The sequence below is a fragment of the Tachysurus fulvidraco genome, chromosome 16, assembly GCF_022655615.1.
Source record: "Tachysurus fulvidraco isolate hzauxx_2018 chromosome 16, HZAU_PFXX_2.0, whole genome shotgun sequence".
Lineage (NCBI taxonomy): Eukaryota > Metazoa > Chordata > Actinopteri > Siluriformes > Bagridae > Tachysurus > Tachysurus fulvidraco.
In genome coordinates this window covers 8,465,002-8,492,942 of record NC_062533.1, presented here as the reverse complement: position 1 = coordinate 8,492,942, position 27,941 = coordinate 8,465,002, and the positions used below count along the sequence as shown (strand labels likewise).

Here is a 27,941-nt window from a genome sequence, read left to right as displayed (position 1 = left end):
CTTATATATTATATATTATATTTATCTATTTTGTTCCGTTTACCTTCAATGTTTGCCATTGATCTAGTGACAGTGATTGGTAACTAATCTTAAATGCATTAATTCATTTGCTCATTCATTTGCTCATTCATTCATTCATTCATTCATTCATTCATCTTCAGTAATTGCGCTATCCTGGTCAGATTTGTGGTGGAGCTGGAGAAGATTGTTCATGAGGCGAGAAAAGACCCTGGATGGGGCACACACATTTTCACAAACACTCATTTACAAAGGGGTGCAAATTTTCCGGAAAGTTTCTGGAAGGTGGAAAAAAAAATAGAATTCCCAGTGGGAGAACAGGACAAACTCTATATAGACAGTAACCCAATCTCAGGAGTATGAAAACATTTTCCAGATGAATAAATGTAAATCTAAGCATTTTAAGGATAGCTTTGGTTTTTTGCACCCTTTAATTCTGTCAAAACAGAACTTTGATTTTGTGCTAGCCCTTTCTGTGATGAAGTGTGTGACAGATGTGGTGTTTTTTAGGGAAATGTATAGCGTGCAGTTGTGTGATCACAGCTTCCAGCAGAAGTGCCAAGCTTGGATGGTTCTACTGGAGAAATTGGAATCCGGGCTCTCCACAGACATATCTGGAAATGAAATTTCTATGAGAGATCAGCTTGCATTACACCAGGTTAGATGTCTCTTTTTTCTTCTTCTTCTTCAGGGCACTTTATGCGCACTCACTCAATCGGTGCAGTGTTAGGATACAAAAGGAATGTTTTAACAGATGTCCAGTTTTGACCATGATTACTCCTTGATGTAATATATGTACAGCTATATCATCATGGCTGTTTGCTAAAATCAGTGAAATTTTAGTGAAAATTCACTGATTAGTGAAATGAAAATTCGAACAGATCCCTTTTTAGCTTTCTGTCATTGTATTTCTACAGAAGCTTAAGATGGAAGTGCTGATTGGCCAGCAGCTCCTGGATGCTGTGGTCAGTGAGGAATTGCAGATTTTGGATAAAAGTCAGGTAGAAGACAGGTGAGATGCAATGAAAGAAAATATCAGCACAATAACTCAACCTACTTTATACCTACTAATTTAACCCCTACAGACCCGGGATTATTTCTGTACCAAAAATTTAAGTGACAAAAAGCTTTAATTGGTTATAAATATTTAAATTGAATCTTTTGTACAGCGGATTCATTTATTACAATGGACATTTAGTCTGAACCATGGGTGTAAATTTCATTTAACAGTGTGTGTGTGTGTAAATATAAAAATTTCTCATGAGCAATTTTTGAAGGTGGGGGACACAAATAATAGTCTAATTGTACTTATAAAGAAATGTCCCCACAGTGAAAACATTTGCTTTTATCATTATTATTGTAGCATGGAGACTGTGTCATTATGGTTAATTTCAAAGTTTTTCTTCAAAGAAAGTAAAACTACCATAAACATAATCACAACAATAAAAACAAAGAATTAAAAAAAAGGTTTAAAATTGTATTTAAAATTAATTAAGACACTTAATAACAACAGAAATTGATTATACAAAAAAATACAGTGAGGTCAGTTCGGACGTAGCACAGTGCTCATTTAGTAAATGCACAGCTAAACAATATGCTAATTGTGGCCGTTAATGTTAAGTTAACATTATACCAAGTCGTCCCAAATAAAACAATGCATGGTAAACGGCTTTGGCGTGTTAGTTACAGTGCACTATGCAACAAACTATTAATAAATAAGTAAAGTGTAAAGTATAAGTAAATAAGCTAACGTTAACTAGATAAGTAAGATTTTATTCGCTAATATAGCAGATTCATGTAAAATTACATCGTTAATCAGCATTTCTGCCGCAACTAATTTATGAATGAGTCTGCATCAACTACATTAAAGAGAATCGCTTTATTTAAAGTGATTAAAATTCCCTACTTAATGGAGTTCACCATTAATTGAGCCGCAGCAACACACCTGACTCGTGTGTGCAGAGTAGGTGAGATGAACTGGAGTGGGAAAGCAGGCAGTGGGTCAAACCATTGTGAGGAAGGGGGGTTACTCAACTGTTTCTAAATGCAGTTTATGCGTTTGTTAGTTTGTTTTTTCTACTTACACAATTATTTAGGTATATATAAATATATTTTTGACAATAGAGAGTGCGATATCACTCTCCGAGGGTTGTCCCCTCCGTCCGAGGGTTGTCCCCTCCGTCCCCCCCGGGACTTACTCCCATGGTCTGAACTGATAAAGAAGAACACATAAAGAAGACAGTAGTTTCATCCAGTTTCAAGGCAGTCGGTAAATTAAAAAAAATATTTAAAAGAGAGATGTCACCTAAAACATACAGCATTTGCTAATAAACATGTAACAAATAATAACACCACATAAAATTACAAATTCAAACAGCGAGGCTAACATGCAGCAAAATGTTAGTGTGCAACCAAATGAGTGCTGAAGATCAGCCACAACTGGTAATATTGTCTGCAATAGAGTTTTATATGAAATAGTATAAAAACATCTTACATACATACATGTATCCAATGTTCTATTTCTATGTGTTCGTTTCTAGCATGGCACTATAGATAAACTGTTTTAAAATTGCGTATGAGAAATAAAATACTTAATTTTATGAATTCCACTTATAATTGTGCTATAATGGTTATGTCATAGCTGGGACTTATACAAGGCAGCACAAAGCAGCACATATACAAATTTTGAATATGTCAGCAGTTTTATGTGTTCCTTTTATTTTTAACGTGTTTTTATTTAACTAAAACAAATGAGAAAAACAAGTAGGTATACTAAGCTAAAATAATTTGCCTGATCTAAAATTTAGCCCAGAAAGTGTCTTAGTACAGCCTTATGTTAATAAAAGATCTATACCAGTAAGTGTTGTTAACAGGACATAAACTCTAGTAGCCACACTACTGTAGCACTAAATTAGAGATCATTTTATTTTATGTGATATTCAGGAAAGATCTGATTCTGAAGTTGGCCCAGTTGAAGGAGCAATGGCGGGGAACACTGCGTAGGGTTCAGCAGCGTAGCAGGTGCCTGGAGCAGCAAACTGAACAATGGAGGCTGTATAGAACAGGTCTGAAAAGACTTTGGAGGCTTCTGAAGGGCTTAGATCATTTACTGTCACCTGCTGGATTGGCACCATGCAGCTTTCAACAGCTTCAACAATCCATTAAGGACTATGAGGTAAGACTGCACAGGAGAATTTTGTAGCATGTCAGACATAAATCCATATTCAGATGAAGGTTATATGGATTGAATGAATTTTGGCCCACACTATAGCAAATTATAATTCTAGGAAGAGTTGGATCAGGTTATCAGAATCTGTGTGACTGGTTTTATGGCTTTTTATTTTAACTTTAAATGTTACAAACCAAAATACGTGTTTCACACCATCACTGCTGATTGCTCAGGTGAATTTGTCTTTCCCATCTAAAACTGAGGTTTTCCAAAAACACATTCTGTGGGGCATTTCATACATATAGATATAATTGAGATGCCCCCTCTGGATGGCACACGAGACAGCTTTGTGCCCTAAGCCTTGGAAATGACTCAAATTCTCCAGCAGTATTATGCAGTGGTGTCATCTTTGTTTTTCACAGCAAGCTCGGGAGAAGCTGAGTGATCATGAGGAGCTTTACACCCAGACAGTGCAGTTGTGCAGGCAAATCTTACCCCTGGCAGATGTACAGACACAGTCTGATCTGAAAAATGAATCTGCGGCATTGCAGGAAGCCTGGGAGCAAAGGAAAGATCTGCTTGTGAAGAGGAAAGTTCTCTCTGAAACTGTTATTCAGGTACGTGATCAAATCCCTGTGCACTGGAGCTCATCCTGGAATTTCTGATTTTAGATGATTCAGTCATAGAGAAAAGTTTAGGGGTAGAAAATATCTATAGACCATACAGTATATGTTTGATCTGTCAGATGCAGATGTAGATGTATTACAGTAAATGGGTGATCCGTGGTTAAAGCGATTAAAGCAATAAGCCAGGAGATATGGTCATTAAGGTGATTTTAAGGGAATATAATCCATTGTTTGTTGTCCAGTGGCCAAAGATTGAGGTTGTCTATGGATGGCTTAAGTGTAAAGCTTTTATTATTTTTTTTAACTTGGAGGATTAAATAAAGAATTATTTTACTGTGGTGTGTTTATTGGTTTTTTACAGCAGCAAATAGGGCTCGACCAATTCAGCTTCTAGCATAGCATGAAATCACTCACATTTCATAAAGAAATTTCTAAAGTACACCAAGGGTAAAAAGTAAATTACAGGGTTTTTATCTGCATCATTGCATTGCTGTCACTGACTCACTGATTCCTTTGTTCACCAAAATCATAAAATACTCTGTGAGGCTAATTGTTTGCATGGAAGGTTTACTTAGCTGCCACTGACCTACATACTGAGTTTTTCTCCATTTCTCTACTCTTGAGCATAAGCAAAGGATAAAATTTGAGCCATAGTGTTGCACTGTTTCACTCATGAGCCTGATACATGAGATGCAGACCACTGCTGCAATCCCACATTGTAATTATCATCTACACTTCGGTGAGATTTGCATAATTTTGCTAAATCTAATCTTTCCATAAATAAAAACACATTTTTTTCTGAACTTTTATTTAAATGTCATTTTCACTCAGACTCACTAAAAGGAAAATGCCTGTTGTGTGCTAATGAAAAGTGATTATAACCTTATTCTGCCTTTACATAGTGTTATAATGTCCATGTTACTACCATACATATACTTATTTTTAGAATTCTACTGATTGCAACCTAAACCTGACATTGTTCATGTAATTCATTTTTGTTATGATTACATATTTCATTTAAGTGGAAATTTTGTTGTTAATTTAAATATGTTGGTTAATTTAAATAACACGCTTTTTGATGTTAAACTCTTTCTGATAAATTGGAGTCTTTATGCTAAATGGATTTGGTAGGCAAATTCACAAGGATTTAAAGAAAATAGAAGTTTCTTCTGCTTTGTTTTAGAATTGGAGTTGCTGTGAGGACGGACTTGCTGATAGCGCACTCCATCTAAGAGAGATTGCTGTCAGACTAAAGCAGCCACCTCTGGACAACATAGAGCTTCAGGAGAAGCTCATCAAGGTACTTGGTTTTAACTGGAATAGTGTCTAAATGCATTGATGCTGGGCTGATTTAAAAGGAGGACACTGTAGAGTTGTTCTGGCAGAAAATACTCTGTGTTACAAAATCATGTTCCTACACTAACCAACAATAAAGAAACATTTGCATTTTCTGCCAGCAGACTTCAAAGATTGTGATTGAAGCTTTCTAAAAAGTGTTAATGGCCATTCAGGGGACACTTAAATTGATGGAATCACAGTTTTTAAGTTGATCTTGTCTAATTTTTGAAAGTGATTAAAGGAGTTTTGTCATTATGCAACTTAACAGAAACTCTTTAGCAACCCAAAACATCTTATATAGCTCCAAGACGTTGAGGAAAGAATCACCTCCCCTACTGGGCTATTATACATTAGTAAGTGTCCCTCCCTTCGCCCCTGCCCCCACATTCTACACTTCTCCACTCAACCACATTTCCCCCTTTCCGCCTCCTTTCCTCCCCCCTTATAACCATCAGGCCTTAATCCTGAACGCTAGTGACAAAGTGACAGAGAGAGAGAGAGGACTAGGCTTAGTGTGCAGCAGTAGCAGGGATTCAGCTCAGTGTTGGCTGCTGTGTTAATGCAGGAGGAGGAGAACTCTTTGAAGCTGTGGGCTGGAGGATTGAAGGAGCTGGTCACCATGAAGACAGATATCTTGCAGTATGTGATGTCCACAGATACATTGCTTCTCCATGGACAGGTGGAAGAACTGCACAGCCAGTGGGAAGAACTTTGTCTGAAGGTGAGCAAAAGAAAGACGGAAAAGAGAGGAGGTTGAGGTGGTGGGGCAGAGAACTGCTGTGCCGGCACACAATGCACTCACCATTAGGGCCTCTGGAAACGAGGGGGGAAAGAATGCACAGCCCTAACATAAGAAAAGGAGGGAAAAAATATTAAATGGTGCCATGTTTTGTAAATTAGTGTATCACTACAATTTATTTACAGTGCAACTCCAGCAGTGTCTATGCACTAGTTATTTTTACAAAAAGTCACGATTGGTCTTAAAAGTCTTTAAGTGTTGATTAATAGTTAAGTGTTACTGAAGTTTTGATTTACATAAGGAAATAAAATAAATATTTTTAAGTATTCAAGTTGGAAAAAATGGCAGACCCTTGGGACAAAATGAAGGGGGTTTGTTATATTCCACAGCTGGTTCTTTGTTATTACAAGGAGCAAAAAGGTGAAATAGTGTTTCTGTCATCAAATCCTGCAAAAATATATCCTTTTATTGTGTGTGCCTTTAACTGTGCTTCCAAACTGTTTGATTTCTTTTAGGCTCTATTCTTTTAATATTCATCCCCCGATCTTCTTGACATATCTGCTTTCTTCACATCTGCTTGCCAAATTTCTGACTCCTTTATTTGATTCATTTCTCCCCTGTTGATTTTGCCTTGTATTGAACTGTTGTCTTTTTACATTTACATTACATTTCCATTTTGCACAATACACCCACATACAACTTTTAACCTTTCAGAAATTGTTTCTTGTAGATGAATTATGCAATAGAGGTTTAAATTCCTCCCTTACCTGTAAGCAGTGGGTGTGCAATTTTATTGTTTTGAGTTTTGAAGCATGCTGAGAACATAATGTTAAGGTTTAATATGGAGAGTAAGCGACTGTCCTGCTGGGCTCTAAAGTTAAATGTCTCAGTTGCTTACCAATGGTGAGAGGTTTAAACAAGCTCTAAATCATTGGCTTGAGTAGTTACCAGTCATGTAGCCTTCTTATTTAGAGATTAGATTTGTATATAAATGTTTTGTTCAGGTTCAGTAAAAGTTAATTGATGTTTATCTTCCCTATTTTAAGAAGGTGTGTGTGTGTGTGTGTGTGTGTGTGTGTGTGTGTGTGTGTGTGTGTGTGTGTGTGTGTGTGTGTGTGTGTGTGTGTGTGTTGATAAGATGACAACAGGTTGCAGGTGGACTCAGTCATTGGAATTGAATAGCAGATGGCTAAGCAAGGCCGTGTTCAGGCTGCTATGTCTAGATCTTTTGTGTGATTGAGTGGCAACTCAGATCCTCCTGAGGAAGGAAATCACAATAGATCTCTGCCTCTGGGGAATAGTTATCTGCTGTGTTAAATTGTATAGCCCCAGCTCATGAAATTTCATTAAAAGCCAAAATGATTAAAACAGTGGGTGTAAAATGAGCCTGATGCTTTGACCCTTGGGGAGCTGAAATACTTAGCAGGACACTCCATTAACTAAGCAACCAACCTTTATAAAAATAGAGCTGGTAACTTTTACTTGAATGCTCTTCGTTGCACTCTCATTATAAGTATGTCGGCAGTTAGAGAGCAGACAAAGGTACTGCAAATTCACTCGCCTTCATGTTCCCAGGTGTGAAGTTAATGGAACTTTGAGAACAAGATGCACTTAAGACTCAGTGATATTTGAATGACTTAGGGACTGAGGGAACTGAATTTCTAATGTCCCCTTCTGTGCTAGGGTTTTTGCAGACATTAATAAAGGAGCCCTTATTGTCAGGCAATGCATGAAGCTTTTGGTCCTAAATTGATTTTTATTTATAGCTTAACTGTATCTCACCTATTTCACTCCATGACGTGGATGTATTCTGGGGAAAAAACAAAAAACAAAACTCATATGTAAGGTGTTTTTGGCTTTTAGTAAGATTTTTTTTCAGAAATACTTCAATGTTTGATTGTATAATACATTTTATGTGGGGTGCATTTTTGGCCTGGATTTTGGACAAAGAATTTTATTCTTTTTTTATATATATTTAAAGGTGTCTTTGTCTGTACACTTACAGAAGCAGCCCTTATATGGTTTTTAAGTCAACAGCATCCATTGAGATTTTACCATGAAGTACAGTAGAGGTGATACCTGGGCAAAAACTGTTTTGAGGGACAATGCAAAATAGTTTCTTTTTGTATTTACAAATATTTAGAGGACGAGTTTGATGATCCTTTATAATTGTTCTTTCTGCTTTTTATACTTGCTGATAATATCAATTTACACTGAATTTGTCTCTATGTGAAGGTGTCCAAGCGTAAACAAGAGCTCGCTGACCATCTGAATGCATGGACCATTTTCAAAGACAAACACAAGGAGCTTTGCGAGTGGTTAGCGCAGATGGAGAGAAAGGTTTTGCACAGCAGTGATTACTTCAGCATCGAAGACATGATTGAAAAACTGAAAAAGGTAACACCAAACATCTAGGATGGAGCATTTTCATGCTGTCATTTTGTTACTTTTCTTGTTTGTTTATAAAGAAAGTGACACATGGAGGCATCTTGAGGCAGGACCAGGTACAGGATGCAGGGAACAGAAATATAAATAGGCTTCTGTCATGTGTATTAAAAACAGTCTATTACAGGATTGCTAAGCAACCTAAGACCCCATACTGTACAATATGTAACGTCTTTGTGTAACAAATTTAAATTTACATCTATTTTCTCACTATTATGTAAATTAAACAGAACACTGTAAATAGTTGTCAAACAACTAAATATGTCAATTTATCAGGTCAGCATAGAACATTCATGTAGTATATGGGACTCTTTTGTTCCTTTACAACACTAAAGTCTCTCTCTCATCATCTGTAAGTGTTGCATTATACACAGGACACTCATTAGCACATAGTTTACTGTAGAGGTCATTCACTAGGTTCACAGTGGCCCAGTGATGATCAGAGACCTGAAAGCAGCCATTGTTTTTCCAAGGCGTTGTTATTGGCAACAACCAGTGGATGGCTGATCAAAATGAGCAGGGCCAAATTGAACAAAACAGGTGAAGCCACAAAAGCTCACTAGCTATAGAGAAAGAAAGTGGAAGGGTCAGTGGGAGTCTTTGCTTCTCCAAATTCAAATGAAGGCACCTTGAAATGTTCAGTTCTTCATAAGAGGCCCTGCTGAGAGCCAAACCACCGTTTTGACAGCTGCTATGCTTAGACCAAGGCTTGTTTGAGATGAATTCATTAACATTAACAAGTAAAACATCCCAGAGTCCTTTGAATACCTTCGGAGCTCACTATTTGTATTTCATTAGGACTGCATGGAGGAGATTAACCTCTTCAGTGAGAATAAGAGCCACCTTAAACGGCTGGGGGAGCAGCTTCTATTAGCCAGTGACCAAGCCAAAGAGGTCAACATCCATTGCATGCTGAAAGATGTCAGTGACCGTTGGCAGCATCTGTTTGACCACATTCAAGCCAGGTGAGCAAACCAGGGTCTCAGTATATGAAGAGATGCGTTATGTGTCTTATGCATTTTTATAAATAGAACATATATGTCTACTTAATTATAATACCTGCTAATATTATTAGATAGTTCTAAATTAGATGGTTGTACTAAATAACCTTCAATTCAGGGTGTGAATTACAAGGGAATTTTTTAAGGCTCTGAATTAAATGTAAGACTTTCACTCACCAACTTATTTCTAAGTAGCTTGACTCATGTTTATTAATTTTTTCCCAGGTAATGTTATGAGGTTTAAGTTGCTTGTGTAAAGCAGTATACAGAAATCTGGTTATCTGCTTATACTACATGTTACTACAGCCACTAGAAGAGTACAAATAATAACTTGATATCTAAAATGATCTTAAAAAAATTAGTTTACTGAAACACACTAACCCTTGCAAAACTAGCATTTGTAACATAAAAAGGAACTTTCTGGTATATTTAGTTTCTCTTATTATATGTAATTGTGTCATTATACATTGTAGAAAAGTAACTAAGTGAGCTTTTAATATTGAAAATTTGTTATTGTGCCCCAGAGTTTATTGCATTTTTTAGAAACAAAAAAAGGAGAACTATCTTTGGCAATATAGTTTTCTACTGAGGTCTTTTCCTTCTGTGAATCACTTCATCAATGTACTCAGACTTGAGTGTAACATGGACAGTCAGACAGATGGTGCTAGTGGTGGAGGCAGGGAGATTTAGCGAACATTTACTAGTGTTGGCTTTGCCATATGGCTCGCCTGGATATTGCAGTCACTCCAGGGCTCTATGTGATGCCCCATTATTATTTATGTGTGTGTCTATGTGTGTATTCCTATGAGGTTGGCAGGGGGTGAGAGTACGGAACATGTCATGTCATATTAGCTATGTGACACAATGGGGTCAGGTGAGTATATACTCAGCGGTGCAGCAGGCCTGTTCACAAGACCATGCTGTCAATTCTGCTCTCAATGGATTCGGATTGTTCCATTGAAATTCACTTTGTATAATCCATGTGAAGCACAAAGCAGCTGTCAACCACCAGCAGAGATAACTGGGTGTCCATTTTAGAGCACCATTTCAGGTTAAATTTAAATACAAGCATAACACTGACAGGATTTTTATTTGCAGCTTTATTATTGTGTAAAAGATATGCACAATTTCAACAATGTAAAAAAAAAAACGGTTGTAGTTGTAATTATTTAATTTTTTAATGCATTTTGAGCTGTACTTTATGCACGAAAGTTGTTTTCAATATGAGGATGAGGAAGATGATGATGAAGTTTAATATTATATTTTATAACAGCAATATTAAAGGACTGCCATTCTTCTTCTTCTTCTTCTTCTTCTTCTTCTTCTTCTTCTTCTTCTTCTTCTTCTTCTTCTTCTTCTTCTTCTTCTTCTTCTTCTTCTTATTGTTTTTAAATTCTGTTTTATATTCCTTTATATTAAACATTTGTACAAAATCCATTATCACACTTGCTTTAAATTCATCCAAAATTCTCATGATATCCGCTTTACCGTTTTCCATTATATTTGATAGTTAAACAATGTGCTTCTTAAGCTAAAAATGCTTCTTGACACTTTATAATTAGGTTATAATACAGCAGTATTTCTGATCCAACTTTTGAACTGCAGTCTTAGTGTGCTCTGTGTCTGAAGTGAGGGTAACTATGGTTACTTGTTTTGAGTGAGGATATTGGTGGTTGTGCATCGCCATGTTGCCATGGTGCCTTTTGAGAGAAAAGCAGACACCTTGGCCTGTGTAAAAGAGATGAAAGCCTTTCTGAGTACAATGATGATAAAACTCCATTGGACGTGCTCTCAAATGCAAAACCTTTTACAGAAAACCTGGGTGAAGTTGCATTTGTGCAAAAACATGATGCAAGTTAGCAAAATTTCAGTGCTCAGTGTAGTGGAGTCTGTTTTTGGTGTATGAGAGAATGCAACTGTTTGCACAAGCATTTGTGTTACATCTGCCCCCTTATATCTGTTTTCAGAGTGAAGAAGCTAAAAGAGACTCAGGCTGCTGTGCAGCAACTAGATAAAAACATGAGTAACCTGCGGAGCTGGCTGTCCCGCATCGAGGCAGAGCTGACTATGCCTGTACTCTACAATATCTGCAATGGGGACGAGATTAAGAAGAGACTGGAAGAGCAGCAGGCAAGTAACTAGATTATTTAGCTTTTAAGACCTGTCACCAGATATACCAGATGTCATCAGTAAATTATTAATCTTTTATTATCTGCACAAAAGAAGAGTTAATGTTGAAATTGTTCACCCAGAACTCACAAGACACAATAACTTATAGATTCTTTAGGCACATTTACCAAAGTGTGATCAAAGTAGATTCATGGCTAAGTAACATTTTTTTACTTGATATCTGCTCTGGTGCAGTATTAGTTATAGTCGCATGATGAAATAAATGTTTTTGATCATGTACATAAGATAAGATAAGACAGGATGAGATAAGATAGAACGTTATTAATCTTGAAAGAACTGATTTAGTCAGAGACTGCTTTAGAGTACATAAGAGATATAAATGAAATACATATGAAATATGCTATATATACAAAATGTACAAAAATGTGCTTGAGATATGATATTGTATGTGATATTGTACATGGTATGATATTATAAATATTGTAGATTGGGATAGTGCACATACAGTGATACAGTCAGTCAGGGGCGGTTCTAGGCCTTTTTTAAGGGTGGCTTCAGCCCCCCTGTGTGTGATCTCAGCCACCCTAAAGCTAAAAGTATCATTTTTACTTTCATAAATAAACAATAAGAATTACGTTAAAATTACGTTAAAATGTCATCGATGGGAAAGAAAATTATTTATCAGTTTGATCCAAGAGCGATTTTTTTACATTGCTTTTACGTGAGTGCGTTGTAGTCTTTCAAAAGTGCAGCGGCATGTCAGTCAGATCTGGAGGCATTTATCTATAACGTTAATTGGCGGAAAACTGTAAAAAAAAAAAAAAAGCAAATGTCACTATTCTTATTACCAGAGTTGATAGCACAAATAAAAAATAAAAATATAATTTATTGATTTGGTCTTTGTCTTGTGATTTTTTTTTTTATTAATGACTGCATTCATTGGACACACTGTAGAGAATTCACACATACATGAACTGATTTGATTCAAGACTGGCATCATTACATCATGCATAACATTTCGGTGTCCACTTCTGCCATTTTAAATAATACCATAAATTTTGCCCTACTCTGTAGTCATATAAAATAAACTCTTCTTGTTTTAAATTCTCACTGAGGGCTAAAACCCCTAAAGATGAAATCCTAGAACCGCCCCTGCAGTCAGTGTTCATTGTGTCAGCTCTGCTCCTTACTGATAGGTAATACAATGGCCATTTGTAGGAAAGTAGAAATACATAAATGTACTTATGAATGTACAAAAATACATACAGAAACTCGTGCGTTATTTGAGGGCAGAATCTGTCACTTTTTCTACTCATAGCTTAGTGTTTTTTGGCACTGTGAGTACCAAACAGTCATGTGCCTTTAATACCATTTCATCTGTGTGTTCAGGAGCTGCAGCAGGACATTGAGCAGCACACCGAGGGCATAACATCTGTACTGACATTATGTGACATCCTACTGCATGATGAAGATGCCTGCAGCAATGATTCCATCCAGCAGACCACTCACAGTCTGAACCAGCGCTGGAGAAGCATCTGCACCATGTCCTTAGAGAGGAAGACAAGGTACGGCCTAGACCTGTGGGCATAGTATAATAACTTGGACAATGTTATATGATAAACATATAATATCGTCTAACTTTTCAGGATTGAGGAGACATGGAGAATGTGGTGTAAGTTTCAGGACAATTACTCACAATTTGAAGACTGGTTAAACTTAGCTGAGCACACTGCTGCTGAACCTAAGTCATCTGATGTTCTTTACACCGTGGCTAAAGAGGAGCTCAAAAGATATGAGGTAAGATTTAGCTCTAACCATGATGCTGATTATGACATATTTGAGGCATTTTACAGTGTCATACTATAGGCCAAAACACACAGTGTAATGTAGAGTGTAATTTAGAGGTAGGACCCAAGTGTTTACTTTATTGGGGATTATTATATCCAAGAATATTATTATCCAAGTTCGTAGGTGGATTCAAAAGCACAGGCAGGTAGATTTAAACAAAGACTTTTTCTTCTTCTACTTGTTGTATATAACTAAACACAGAGCAGAATAACACAGTCAGTCAGTAAACCAATGACAGTTTAATTGGTTTATGTTTAATATTTTAAAGTATATTGAGGAATGGAGTAGCTTAGAATTACATTTACATTTACAGCATTTGGCAGATGCCCTTAATGAGGATAAGATCCCTAACTATAGCAACTATTACAGTGTTGGTGGTATTATACCAAAGGGGAAGAAAAGAAATGGGGGAAAAAATAAATTAAATAATAAAAAAAATCATTAAAAAAAATCAGAGCAATGCTTCCATGACACATATATATATATAAGAAACAACATGCATAATAATGCCCACGAAATACACTTTAATAAAATTATATATCAAGCATAGACCATTAAATCAGTCGTCATTTGGCAAAACATTGTGTAGGTGAAAACCACCTAGGCAGAAGGTCTGTGTGTATGTGATTAACTTTGCTATAAAGGCTGGAGTTCATGATGAGCTGAGTCCCGAGTCTGACTCACTGCTACCTGCAAGGCACAGCTGAGCAGGAAATACTATACGTGGAGCAGGCACAACTCTTCAGCATCTCCTCGGGAATCACCTCTTTTATTGACACCTGTTCTTCCACTTTAAAGATGTTGGACTGCTCAGTCAGGTCCTCAATGATTCTGGGGAATAAAAGAGAAAAAACACTGCATTCAAACAAAGGCTTTAAATAAGAACAAAATCATTATCCTTAGGTTATATCTACTTTATATAACTCCTCATTTATAATCATAACAACAAATGCAGCAGAATTGCTTAATACATATTATATAATAACAATGCATAATTATTTCATTGTTAATAACTCAAGCCTGAGCTGAACAAAAAATCACAATGCCTCAAAGCTCAAATTCAAATGGTATGTAAATACTATGTATAAACGTAATGTTTATGAAAAACTAGTGGTTTATAAGTAGTTTTTAGACCACACCAAGTGTTATTAGAGGTTTACAGACCACACCAAGTGTTATTATTAAAGACAGCAATAGCATGGTCGACTTTTCAAAACTGAATCAAAGGAATGTGCACATTACTGTCGCAGAACTGTGTCTCAGACGGTATTTCTGACAGAAACTGCTTATACAAAGAGACCTGCACACAGGACGCTTCACATAATCTAATTTTAATAATAAACAGATTTTTTATTTCAAAGTGTCATTTAAAAAATCATGTATTTGTTGATGTGGTGAAGTTATTCAACTAATAACTTATAATTGAATTTATAATCAGTTTCTGTTTTCTAATAACAAAAATAACAAGCTTTTTTTTAGGGAGAGACACTGAGCTAATTTGTCTTGTGAATGGTCCGCAATATGAAATTCAACAATTAACATTAACATGTGTGACACATCATTCGTTTATACATTACACACCGTAATAGTTTACTTGCTGTGGTTTAATCGGAATGACGCACTCCAATGCACTCAGCTTTGTGTCAAGACACAACATATATGGTTCCACATGGATTATTTTTATATGTGGTATTGTATTTCAGAAGAACGCAGGCAAAGAAAGGCAGATATTCCTTTTTCTGGTAAATATTAAATGGTTTGCTGTCATACCTAATTTTTCTCAGGCTTTCCAGAGAGAGGTACTTGAAAAGCTGGTCCAACTAGAAATGATTAATAGCCAATATCGACGGCTAGCCCGGGAGAACCGCACTGACTCAGCTAACAGGCTGCGGACCATGGTGCACCAGGACAACCAGCGATGGGACGCTTTGCATCAGAAAGTGGCAGCCATTCTGCGCAGACTAAAGGTGAGTCCAACACATAGTATTAATTTTTCTAGTTGACCTCATTTGTTAGTATTAAGCATGTCAAGTCAAGAGTCAAGTCAAGAAGCTTTTTATTGTCATTTCAACCATATATAGCTGTTGCAGTACACAGTGAAATGAGACAACGTTTCTCCAGGATCAAGGTGCTACATAAAACAAAGACAGGGCTAAGGACATGTAAGTAGTCTTAGCCACATAAAGTGCAACTGTGCAACCTGGTGCAAACAGTGCAGGACAAGACAAGCAAGACAGTGCAGGACAAAAGACAGTGCAGGACAAAAAACAGTGCAGACATTAAGTTACAAGACAATACAAAAAGTACAAAAAATGCAATACACAGAAGACAATACACAGTAACAGAAACAGCGCCGACCGACCGGTGTAAATACTGAATGTTCAAACAGTATTTTGTGCAGTAAAAGAATGAACAGCAGCAGGTTCTTAGCAGCAGGTCCTTTGGATTATATATGGAGTTGTGCAAAAAACAGCAGATGACTGAGATATTGTCCAATATGTGCAAAAACAGCAGAAAAGTGTGCAAAACAGTGTGTGTGTTTTGTGAGGGTCTGTGCAGTCCATACAGATGATATGTGTGTATGTTGTGCTCAGTATAGTACAGTTCGGTTATTGAGAAGTCTGATGGCTTGTGGGAAGAAACTGTTACGCAGTCTGGTCGTGAGGGCCCGAATGCTTCGGTACCTTTTTCCAGACGGCAGGAGGGTGAAGAGTGTGTGTGAGGGGTGTGTGGGGTCATCCACAATGCTGTTGCCTTTGCGGACGCAGCGTGTGGTGTAAGTGTCCATGATAGAGGGAAGAGAGACCCCAATGATCTTCTCCGCTGTCCTCACTATCCGCTGCAGGGTTTTGCGATCCGAGATCGTACAGTTCCCAAACCAGACAGTGATGCAGCTGCTCAGGATGCTCTCAATGGTCCCTCTGTAGAACATGGTCAGGGTTGGGGGAGGGAGATGTGCCTTTCTCAGCCTTCGGAGGAAGTAGAGACGCTGCTGGGCTTATGTAAATAACGCTCTAGTAGTGTTATAGCTTCTTGCACAAATCCCCCTATCCTTTCTCAATTCTCTTAATTCTCATGCCTCACTAATACTATAATACTTATAATAGTAAGTCAAACACTTTAATAAAACATTACTTAAAAATATTTTGCCAGTAGATTATTATACATATTGAACATTACATAATAACAGAATAATATTCACTGTTATTACACACATATATATAATAAATAAAACATTATCTTTTACAATTTTCAGCTAAAAAAGGATGAGGAATTTCAGAGAGATAGAGGTCTAACTGCTTAAAAATACAAAGTAGAGGTCATGGATTACTATTAACCTGAGGTCTGCATTTAACAATTGAAGGATTCTCAACTTTCTGTTTCCCCATAGCATTTTACAGCTCAGAGAGAAGATTTTGAGGGGACACGGAAAAGCCTGCTGGTCTGGCTGACTGAGATGGACTTGCAACTTACTAATGTGGAGCACTTGTCAGAGAGCGATATCGAACACAAGCTGAAAAAGCTCAAAGTAAATATGAACTTATATTACATTATAATCAGTTATAGATAGTCAGATCTTTTTTGGTGCATTTTTGGTGACTGATATCCCTGAGTGAGATTTGTTGAAATCTTTGAGAAAGAGTTGCTTAGGACATCAGTAGACTTAGTAGACTAGTTCTTATTAGTCAGAAATTATAAATATATAAATAGTATTTATATTTAACCTAACTGTAGTATACAAATACATTTTAATTGAATAAAAATAAATTATAGACATGTCTAGTGTTATTTATATACAGAATTGACCACAATCATTTATTAGTATGGTGTAGTGCCTCCATTTGCACCCAATACAGCATTAATTAATCTTAGGTATAAAAGATACAAGTCCAATACGTATGCCAGAGGGATTTTGAGCCGTTCCCCTTTCAGAACATTGGTCTTGGTCACTAAATCATGCTACTGGAGGAACAAGTTTCCTGACTCACTGTTCCAAAACACACCAATGTGGCTCAGTAATATTTAGATCTAGTGACTGTTCAGGTCATGGGAGATGTTTAATTATCCCTTTGTGTTCATCAAATGACTCCAACACCATTTCATCTGTCTTACTGTGTGTATTGGTGCAACATTTTCCCAAATGTTGTAAGTATCCTCTGTATGTAACTGCATTTGATTTGTAGAACTTCCTTGATGGGACAACCCAAATGTGCAGAGCAGAATTTTATCCACATACCTGTGATCCTCTCTCTGTCCATGTATAAAGGGTCTCAAGAAGAAGATAACTCAGAACACAGATAAGATTGACACCCTGATTGTGATCGGCGAGGGGCTGATTCAGAGGAGTGCTCCACTGGATGCTGTACTTATAGAGGATGAGCTTGAGGAACTGCATTCCTACTGCCAGGAGGTGTTTAGCCGCGTGGGCTGCTTTCACCAGCGCCTCACCAGCCCTCAGCCTGTATGCTACTTTATTCTCTTCATCTGCATTTCACTCCCTGCCCCACACATTACACAGACATGTGCTTATATATTCTATTAATTACTTATTAACTGTTTGAAAGGGTTTTAGTTTATGAATAATTCACTGTGACCGGTGGTGGTTGGCATGAACCATCCTGATATAAGATGCATTTCATGTTTGCAGTGTGTGCAGAGTGTATTCAAGCATTCATCTCTAAAAATCTGACACAAAACTAATCACATTTAAGAATGATTAGTATATTAATTACTATAATTCATATAAAAATAAATACATATATACACAGAAGTATACACTTTATTATGGACAGCTCAAGTTAGCGGACAGTTCTGCAGGCAGAAACACTTTGTTGCTGAGAAGTCAAAGAAAATAAACAAACTGGTTCAAACTTATAGGATACAGTAGGTACAATATGAATTTGTGCCCATTGTGGCATCAGATTCCTGTTCTTGGCACCAACATACATGCAATTGTCAAAGTCACTAAGACTTTTTTTCACAATTCTGGTGGTGAACATTAGTTGACGCTCTTGTCCTGTACCAGCATGATTTTATACATTTCACTGCAGCCACATGATTGATAAGTAGTTGTTTGAAAATGCAGGTGTTCCCAATAAAGTGGTCATCACTCACATTCTTTCCCTTTCTTCATTGTCTCAAACCCAAGCTCTGTACCAGTGAGAGCACTGCAGGGTTGGAAGATTCTGATGTAGCCGAACCAAGTCAAGACACATCCACCGGCCAGTCCTCCATGTCCCTCCTGGTCCCTCCACAGGAACGATCAGGCTGCGAGACACCACTTAGTGTCGACTCCATCCCCTTGGAGTGGGACCACACTGGAGATGTGGGTGGTTCCTCATCACATGAGGAGGATGATGATTCAAGTTTCTTTAGCTGCCTCTCAGGTAATTACTGATTATTATCTGTGCGATGGGCTAGAATTTGTGGGGTCATTGAAGAAGACTTTATTATTGCCACACATACATTACAGCCCAGTGGAATTCTTGTCCTCACATATCACAGCTTTAAAAGTTCGAGTCAGAGCATAGGGGGATTTTTAATACAGCACTCCTGGAGCAGATAGGGGTTACGGGTCTTGCTCAGTGGCCCAATAGTGGCAGCTTGGCAATCCTGGGGCTTGAACCCTGACCTTTTGATCAACTTAACCACTTGAGCCCACAAAAGACGACTGCCCAGTTTGACCTGGTCATAACTTGCCTATCAGTTTGGATAAAAGCACCAATCAGAACAAATAATGTCATGCTTTATTTCATGAATAATAATGCATCATTTTAATATACATACAACATGCAAAACCAAATAATTGCTTCATGGTGGAGAAAAAGGTGCAACCTAAATCTCATAATTCCACTGCAGTTAACCTTTTCAAAAACCATTCTCATTTCTGTCACTGAAGTGGTAATTTTCTGTTCTCAACTGCACCATGGTCAGCATGAATGCTGAGAACAAAATGTAAAATCAAACATATAAAAACTATGAAATTTATTTTGTAATTTTATTTGACTAACAGATTTTTCTATTTTTTTGTGTGTTTGAGTACTCTAATACTTAAAATGCTACTTCATTTATTCAGGTAAGGAGATCACGGATAGCTCTGAGGCCTTTGTAAACTCCACAGTGCAGTCACTTACAGTGAGCTCATGTAGGCATCAGCCATCTCCAGAAGTGTGACTTTAGCTGGGCATGCTGCACTCTCCCACACCTCATCTTCCACCACTTTCCTATCGCTTAATTCTCATCGCCTTCTGTACAATTCCTATATTACTAAACCACGTGTATGAATAGATTGCGCACACAGGGCATCTAAAGACCTCTAAAACACTTTGTGTACTCCTTCTAGCCCCCGGCTCCCTTTGTCTTTCTCTCTGTGTCTTGTGAATGAAAAAAACTTCTTCCTATCCTCCCCCTGGCCCAGCTGGCTCTGTGCTCAGAGCATGAAAGCTTTAACTGAGTGTAGAGAGGGGGAGCTAAGAGCCCATCTTGCCCACAAGAGAGAGAGAAGGAAGGGGGCATGGAGAGGTTAGACTCCTCACTCTCAATCCACCCACAGTCTCTCCTAGTCCACAGCTGCTGCAGGGCAAAAATGCTGATAGGCATGCCGTGATAACGCTGATGATACTGACACATTTTCACCTTAGGAATGAAGAGGCAGTGCACCATCAAAGCATCACAACATGTCCACATGCTGCTGATTATGCACTGATCTAATGGTAATTTCTTTCTTTCTTTCTTTCTTTCTTTCTTTCTTTCTTTCTTTCTTTCTTTCTTTCTTTCTTTCTTTCTTTCTTTCTCTCTCTCTCTCTCTCTCTCTCTCTCTCTCTCTCTCTCTCTCTCTCTCTCTCTCTCTCTCTCTCTCTCTCTCTCTCTCTCTCTCCCAGGACAAGTTGTGGAAGCTCACAGCTGGCACTCACAGGCTATTCCAGTTACAGTCACCTATACCCTTCCTGATACAAAAGAACACACACCTGATCTTCCTCAACATGAAAGTACACCCTATAAACAAGGCTATGTGAGTACATAAATGTAATAAATATAATAAATCCAAGTCAGTTTAACTGTGAGAGAAATCTAACCTTACATTGAGGCGCTTAACTATATATAAACATTTCCTATAGTAATACCATTAAAGTCAGTTTGAATAGCTTTGATTATCTCATTTAAATGACACCTGTCATGGGTTGAGATATATTAGGCAGCAAGTGAACAGACATTTATCAAAGTGTTGGAAGCAGGAACAATGGGCAAGTATAACCATCTGAGCTGTCTCTGTCTTTTACTGCCTGTCTTTCTGAAAAGTAAAATAAATACTGACAAGTGTTTATAGCCCATTCAAATAGAATCAGATGCAACTGTGGCTGTGCATGTGGCTGCGGTTTCAGCTTTTTTTTTTGTGTGTGTATATATATATATTAGATTATTGAAATCTTTAGTATTTAAAACCAGTTTCAGTTGTTTTAGAGGTCCTTGTATGGAACTAAACTGTATCTGTATTTCCTGGTGACACTGTTTACATTCATTTCCAATTTTTCCAATGATGGTCGATAGGTTCAGCTCATGTCTGAGTCAAGCAGCAGCATTAAGAATGTGAAGAAGGTCTCAATCATCCTGGATGATGGTGAACAACAGGAGGACCATGGAGGCCTCACTAGCCTTTCAGCTGCAGGGAAACAGTCAAGTAAATAACCTTTAGTATTGTACTCATCACATGCACACAAGTACCCCAGTAGTAGTTTGTATCATTATTTATATTATGTAATACACTATACCATACAGTATATAATCTAATACTGTAAGCATTTTCCAAGTAAATGGTAGAGTAGTTATATTCACCACATAAAAGGAGATGAAAACATTTCAGTATTTATCAGTACATAAGCATGCACTATACAATTCTTACACCTCTGTGAATGAACATATCAGCATGTTAAGTCTAACATAGGAAATGTGTGTATGAAATGTGTGCTATAAATAATCATTTGGTAACACTTTCAGTGCTCTGAGAAAAACATGGCACAACATACACATAATCCCTAATTGACAACTGATGTAAACCTATATAAACATTTAGAAATGTTTATTCTGACAGATATAGTATTTGATCATTTTGGTATCAGAATAAACTATTGGAATATTAGAATAAATCACTATACATTTGCATTTAATATTATATCAGGTGGCAGAAAGGCTACAATATGTCAGGTAGACCTGTGAACTCTTATGGAGTCAATACAGTTTATATAATGAACAACATCTGTTAGAATTTATGACAGTTGCCAAAGTAGCGTGTTATGTAGGTGTCATGGACGTATGAACAGTAAATTGTTACCTATATTCCTTTGTTGGTCTTTTTTGTTTAATATCAATTTTAATGTAATTCATTTTGTTCTTTTTTATTAAGTTTCATATGTAATTACGCTGCTATTATATGTGTTCTGCACATGTCGATCCCTATATATGCAACACACTCATTTCACAAACAGATTGTCAACGATATTTGGCACTTAAATTCACTGCAAATAGAAAACATTGATGTAATACTTTACACAGTCCCAGTCTGTGATTTATGCACGCCTCAGTCTCCATGATTATGTTTCCTTATCCTGTCTTCTGCAGGAGTGATCGAGCGCTGGGAGCTCCTCCAGGCGCAGGCAGTCGGAGAGGAGCAGTGCTACAGCAAAGACCAGAAACAGCTGACGTCTGACCTGCACGACATCACTTCCTGGCTGGGCCAGGTCATTCCCGAGCTGGAGAAATTTCAAAACGAGGAGACAGCATGTATTAGTGTGCAGATCATGGAGTCCAGGGTCAAACAGCTGAAGGTCTGAGCTCATGAACGCTGTGGATAATTAAATGATATGCAAGATGATCTTAACTGTTTTCTTCACTATTCTCTATAAAATGTGCATGTGATAGCACAACTCATAATGACCTTATATAATAGGTAACTGGCAGGTTAACGTGTTTATTTTCATTTTGTGCTCTTTAGTATTTTGTACTCTTTAGTATTTAGTATAGTAGAGTCAAAATAAAGTGCCAGCTTGATTACATAAAGACAAGATTTCTCAGTTTATACATACCCAGGAACATATTTGAGTTAAATTTATTAAATTATTTCATTAATGTTGTTTATTCCATCTTAGAGGTAATATATGTGCACACTTAAAACAATTTAATTGTTAATTGTTGTTCTCTCTTTATGACCACATCTGTTATTATGAACACATCTGTTGTTTGTGTACTAATATTATTGTACAGTGATATAATCAAAATGAAAATATGAAAAATAACAGTAGTGAACTCAGATGCGTTACTCCTCCTCATGCCATCTCATTTTTATATTAAAGTATTTTCCTGCACTTGATAAAATATATGTAGACCATATAAACGGCACATTTCATAACTCTACTCTACTCTGCATCTTACAGGACATGCAGAAGACTTTTGCACGCTATAAGACGCTCATGCTGAGTCTGAACCTGGGTGGGAGGGAGCTGCAGTGTGAAACAGGTCCAGAGGTGCAGCAGCTAAAGGAAGACTTCTGCAGCATGAACCGAAGCTGGGCTGAGGCCTGTGTGAGTCTGGAGGAGTGGGAAGACAATCTGCGAAAGTCCTTCATGCATTGCCAGGTGAGATGCCTAAATAAACAGATGTGTGTAAATCTGCTAGTGAAGTGAAATGAAGTGGTGTGAGAGTACATTAAGTCCATTCTTATGTTTCTAACTTGTGTCCAGAAAGTTACGTGTAGTCATTTCGCTTTTCTTTCTCTACCTCCTTTAAAACTTATTCACTCATGCAGTCTTGTCCTTTACTTCTTGTTTCCTTCTACTTGATATTGCAAGCAGTCTGAACTTGCAATAGTGCAGAACAGTTTATTGTTGTGCCACTCAGGAGTCTTTATATATTTAAGTTCCATGATTTAGACATTCAGAAGATGTTCACCTAAGACATATACTTTTTGCTGTCTTATAGGAGTTCCATGAGACGTTGCACTCTCTCTTGCTGTGGCTGGCCCATGCAGAAAGCAGAAGATTCACTGTTAACATCAATGATCCGTCTGTACAGCCATCCATGCTGCATGAACACAGAGCTGTACTGATGGTGAGACTGAGAGCAGTTCTGACTTAAATCCTACATGAGCATTAACTTATGTAATTGTTGGGATGAAATGTATGAAGATCTATCCAGTAGCATTATTAGTGGAATATATTACCTCACTAATGCTGAGTAGAGGTAAAAACAGTCCCTTAGGTAATTTCTGGAATATGCATAATATAATATACTTTAGAGATTTCGAAGTCATCAGTGACCCAAAACAGCTCTGTTAAAATGAACACTGTGTGTCTAATTATTTTTTATGAGCACTAAGCACAGACGAACAAGGCTGTAAATAATGTCAATTAAATTCAGTAGAAAATTATGGACTAGAGTTTAAAAAAAACTGTCTCTAAGACTTTTGAGATGATAACGTTACCATGGATGTGTGTGTGTGTGTGTGTGTGTGTGTGTGTGTGTGTGTGTGTGTGTGTGTGTGTGTGTGTGTGTGTGTGTGTGTGTGAGTATATATATATATACATACACACACACAAAATAAATGACTTAATTTCCAACTATACTAATTTAAAAAATAATAATTCAGACCCTGGTGATGTTGATTAGTATTAAATAACTAAAAACAGTGTAGGAAACACGAAACACATCTTTCTTTGAGGTTAATATGTAATTATTGAATATAGAATAGTCTTCAATAAAGGTTTAAATCTTTTAACAATATAATAATATAACAGTACACGAGGGGCCAAATGCATTATATCTACGTAACTTAGACACAAACGTCCAAAGCAAGAGTTTATAAGTAATCTATAAAGCATACTAAGTTTAAAATATACTAAATGTACTAAGTATTAAAACACAAAGAAAGATTTGCTTTTATTTGGACAAATTATTGGGAATCACCATTTTCTTGATATTCAGTAATAAATGGCATGTGCTAATGAGCTATTCTGCACCCCCTGGTGGTAGGGTCTGGAAGAGGAGCTGAATGCCAGGCAGAGGAGAGTGTCATCTTTGCAGGAGATCACCACTGAGCTGCTTCCAGAATCAGGGCCAGAGGACGACTTTGAGACCACAGAGAAGCTCCACGTCATCCATAACAAATTACATCTGTTGCTGCGTCAGGTCAAGCAGGACCTCCAAACTGTTCAAGAGCGCTTGGTAAGAACAAATTAGACTGATTTAAAATCGCTGCTACATTAGGGACTTGAAGTTATTTCAAAAGTAAATGCTGCCCTATTAAGGAGGCTAACTGCATATTGAAACTGGAGTTTAAACCCTAGTAGCTAGATTACTATAAATGTGGCTGTTATGTTAGTGGTCTAAATCAGAATGAATAATAAGGACACATATGAACAGGGTTATGATGAACCGTGGAGCTGGTTTTAGACTAACATTTGTTTAACACACGTTCTTCTATTCAAAAGAAGCATTACATTGATCAAATAATTAATGAACTGATGTTTGCTGGAAAATGTACAGCTAAATGAAATTTCCAGAACAGGGACTGACTCTTTTTTATATTATTTGTTTGTTTGTTTTTGTTTTTTTTAGTGTTTTGTGATTTATTATACGATAGAGAAAGCTCAAAAGCCAAAAGAGGAGATGTGTTGTCTGTTATTAACATTATGCAACAAATACTGGATGAACAATTTGAACAAATCTACTTCCATCTATAGCCAGTGCTGTTACATGACGATTTCCTTTATATTGGTCAAGAAAGATTATAGAATGATTTTAAACTCATTTTATTTTAGTATGTTCAAACACTGCAAAATTACTTTGCATCCTAATAACATTTGTCATAACAGTTGAATAATTTTTTCCTTCATCAACGTGATGGATCATTTCACTTGCTGTGGGATGGGGAATACATGAACAAACTAAATTTACATAGGCTCCAAATATTTGTATCACTTAATAATAATCCAGTTTCTCAAAGAGCATCACAAAGTTAGTCATATAAAAAGAGTGTTAAACTTGGTGCTAACTAAAGTGATCTTACAAGCTGTATAAGTTACTAACATTAAAAACAGTGCTACATATTTAAGTGTTAATAAAAATTCAAGTAAAGATTTATACTGTATTTGGGGGGAAAAGTCTTCTCTGGGCCTGAATAAATCTATACAGAGAATCATAACTGAATTGTACAACAACATTAATACTATGAAAATAATATTCCCTCTTCAGTTTGATTCGGTTTTATCAGTAATTATTTTAACTCGTCTCTGCTACAGGACTCCCCTGAGGCACTGGCTCTGGGCAAAGAACAAGATCCTGAATCGTCATCCGAGGTAAGGAACTAGCAGGAACTGTAACCACTTCCTAAATGCAGAAACATTTTCAATATCCCCTAAAATACTTATTATTCTCTTAGTAATCTGCAATCAAACCAATATGAAAATGGATTTATTTACAAGCTTGAAAATAGAGGTTGTTGACTTTGGGAGTTTAAGGTGTTAAGCTAGTAAATGGTGAATATTTAAGTGTGTGTGTGTGTGTGTGTGTGTGTGTGTGTGTGTGTGTGTGTGTGTGTGTGTGTGTGTGTGTGTTGTGTGCTTGTAGGAGCAAACAGCCAGCAGATCATCCGGTGCCACCAGGTACTGTAGAGCTCAATTTTATTGAGTGTATTACATTCAAAATAAAAGGCTTGTATCTCAGCTCTGGAGGACGTTTGGGCAAAACTAAGTGCACTATTGTGTTACTCCCGACATTCCTAACACATGGTACGAATTGGGTGTAAATTTGGGAAAGGTAAATTTTTCAACACAAAAAAACACAAAGGAACCATTACCATTTTTTGGGGCAAAAAATGACGTTCTTAGATCTTCACAACGTTCACATTGTGCATTAGGGAGGTCAAGACTAAGACAGTAGTGTAATTATTTTTGTCCTATCAATCTCCAAAACTAAGATATAGTATACTTACAATACTATAACATATAATAAGCCTGTAACCTGGTGAACCAGTGTTAATGTATTAATCGATAGAGACTTAAAAGCACTTTTGTGTGTCGGTCTGGATAAGGATATCTGCCAAATGCTTTAAATGTAAATATAAATATTGTGCCATGCTATAGTATATTTTGTTATACTTTATCTCAGCTTTGGAGCATGATAGGACAAAACTAATTACACTTCTGTGTTTGTCTTGACCTCCCTAACTCATGATAGGAATTAGTAAATCTAAGAATACTGAATTTTTAATTTTCCAAAAAAAATGCATAGACTATTTGACATATTTTTGGGTTGAAAAAATGACTGTCAGATCTACACCAAATTCATAATGTCCATTAGGTTTATTCTATCATGCTCTAAAACTGAGCTATAGTATTATTGTATAGCACATTAAGGGTTAATAGAATGAATAGTTATATTAAATAAAATTTGCATTATTTAATGCAGTAAAGTTTCACATTAAAAAAGTAGCACACTATTGTATAGCATAGCAGTTAACAGTCTATAGTATAATAGGTTACATCAATACAAAATACTTTACTGCAGTATAGCGGATAATATATGCAATGAAATAATATAGTATATACCAATAGTTGTAGTTCCATTGCCTTGTCCATTGATTGTCAAGAGGATAAAAATGTGTCTTAATGAGATTCTTTTTGTTCCAGGATGCAGAACAGAGACACATCCCCACCCCGGTCCTTCTTCTATCGGGTCCTGCGAGCTGCCTTCCCGCTTCACATCCTCTTGCTCCTGCTGCTGGTTTTCGCTTGCCTGGTACCACTGTCTGAAGAAGACTACAGCTGTAGTCTGTCAAACAACTTTGCTAGATCATTCTATCCCATGTTACGCTACACAAATGGACCTCCTCCAACTTAATACACACACATAATACACACACAAATACTGACCAACTGGTTTAGTTCCAAAGGTGACTCACAAACTTTACAAGCACTCGGTGTGGGAGAGCATAATGCTACTGTCCAAAATGTTTTAATTATTGTATTTATAAAAGTAATTTTATTGTATTTATTCCCTAAGAAAAGCCATACTACTGAGATTAAAAAAACAATAGGTTAAGCACATAAATTATCCTAACTGAACCTTGTTAATACACTGGCTTCCAATCATGTTTCAGTGTTTCGAGGGTCACTAAAAGGAGATTTAAACATACATAATTTCGATCATTTGGGTTTTTTCTCCCATGATAAACATGGATCATTTTGATAGATAGAGAGGCTGGAGTTTGATGATACCATGTTTGAGTGTGTAGTTGTGTGTAGTTTATTGCTGAACAGTATGTTTTAATGTAATTCTCCTCATTTGTGTGTATTTTGTTACAGAATCTATAGATTTTCTTTTTTTTTACTTTATTAAGTCATGAAATGCTATAAAAGCTATAAATTGTATATTTTTTGCTCCAAGCCTTATTTTTTCCATCTCATTGATCATAAATAGACAGTTGATAATTAAGAGCATTGACTTCATTGTAACAAGCATGGAATTTAAGAACTTATACATGTGTACTGCAATTTATTTCTATACTTCTGAGGTTCTTGTTTGTTTCCTCCTATTTTTAATAAATATTATATTGTGCAACCAAAATGTGATGGGAA

The 27,941-nt window shown here is 36.8% G+C and overlaps 1 protein-coding gene across 10 annotated transcripts in view; it reads left to right on the top strand.

The window, feature by feature from the left end:
• Positions 1-27,595, top strand: part of LOC113644663 — a 115,470-nt gene extending 87,875 nt beyond the window's left edge. For all 10 annotated transcript variants that reach the window (XM_047801492.1, XM_047801495.1, XM_047801494.1 and 7 more), the window contains 24 exons: positions 529-676; positions 936-1,030; positions 2,962-3,193; positions 3,610-3,804; positions 4,997-5,113; positions 5,717-5,872; positions 8,126-8,287; positions 9,134-9,300; positions 11,304-11,466; positions 12,856-13,031; positions 13,113-13,263; positions 15,099-15,281; positions 16,706-16,843; positions 17,582-17,776; positions 18,464-18,701; positions 20,196-20,326; positions 20,863-20,992; positions 21,931-22,136; positions 22,743-22,943; positions 23,287-23,415; positions 24,337-24,528; positions 25,605-25,661; positions 25,933-25,967; positions 26,994-27,595. In XM_047801492.1, the coding sequence (XP_047657448.1) occupies positions 529-676; positions 936-1,030; positions 2,962-3,193; positions 3,610-3,804; positions 4,997-5,113; positions 5,717-5,872; positions 8,126-8,287; positions 9,134-9,300; positions 11,304-11,466; positions 12,856-13,031; positions 13,113-13,263; positions 15,099-15,281; positions 16,706-16,843; positions 17,582-17,776; positions 18,464-18,701; positions 20,196-20,326; positions 20,863-20,992; positions 21,931-22,136; positions 22,743-22,943; positions 23,287-23,415; positions 24,337-24,528; positions 25,605-25,661; positions 25,933-25,967; positions 26,994-27,204 (3,808 nt within the window). In that variant the 3' untranslated portion in view covers positions 27,205-27,595. The remainder of the gene's footprint in view (positions 1-528; positions 677-935; positions 1,031-2,961; positions 3,194-3,609; positions 3,805-4,996; positions 5,114-5,716; positions 5,873-8,125; positions 8,288-9,133; positions 9,301-11,303; positions 11,467-12,855; positions 13,032-13,112; positions 13,264-15,098; positions 15,282-16,705; positions 16,844-17,581; positions 17,777-18,463; positions 18,702-20,195; positions 20,327-20,862; positions 20,993-21,930; positions 22,137-22,742; positions 22,944-23,286; positions 23,416-24,336; positions 24,529-25,604; positions 25,662-25,932; positions 25,968-26,993) is intronic.
• The last annotated feature ends 346 nt before the right edge of the window (positions 27,596-27,941 follow it).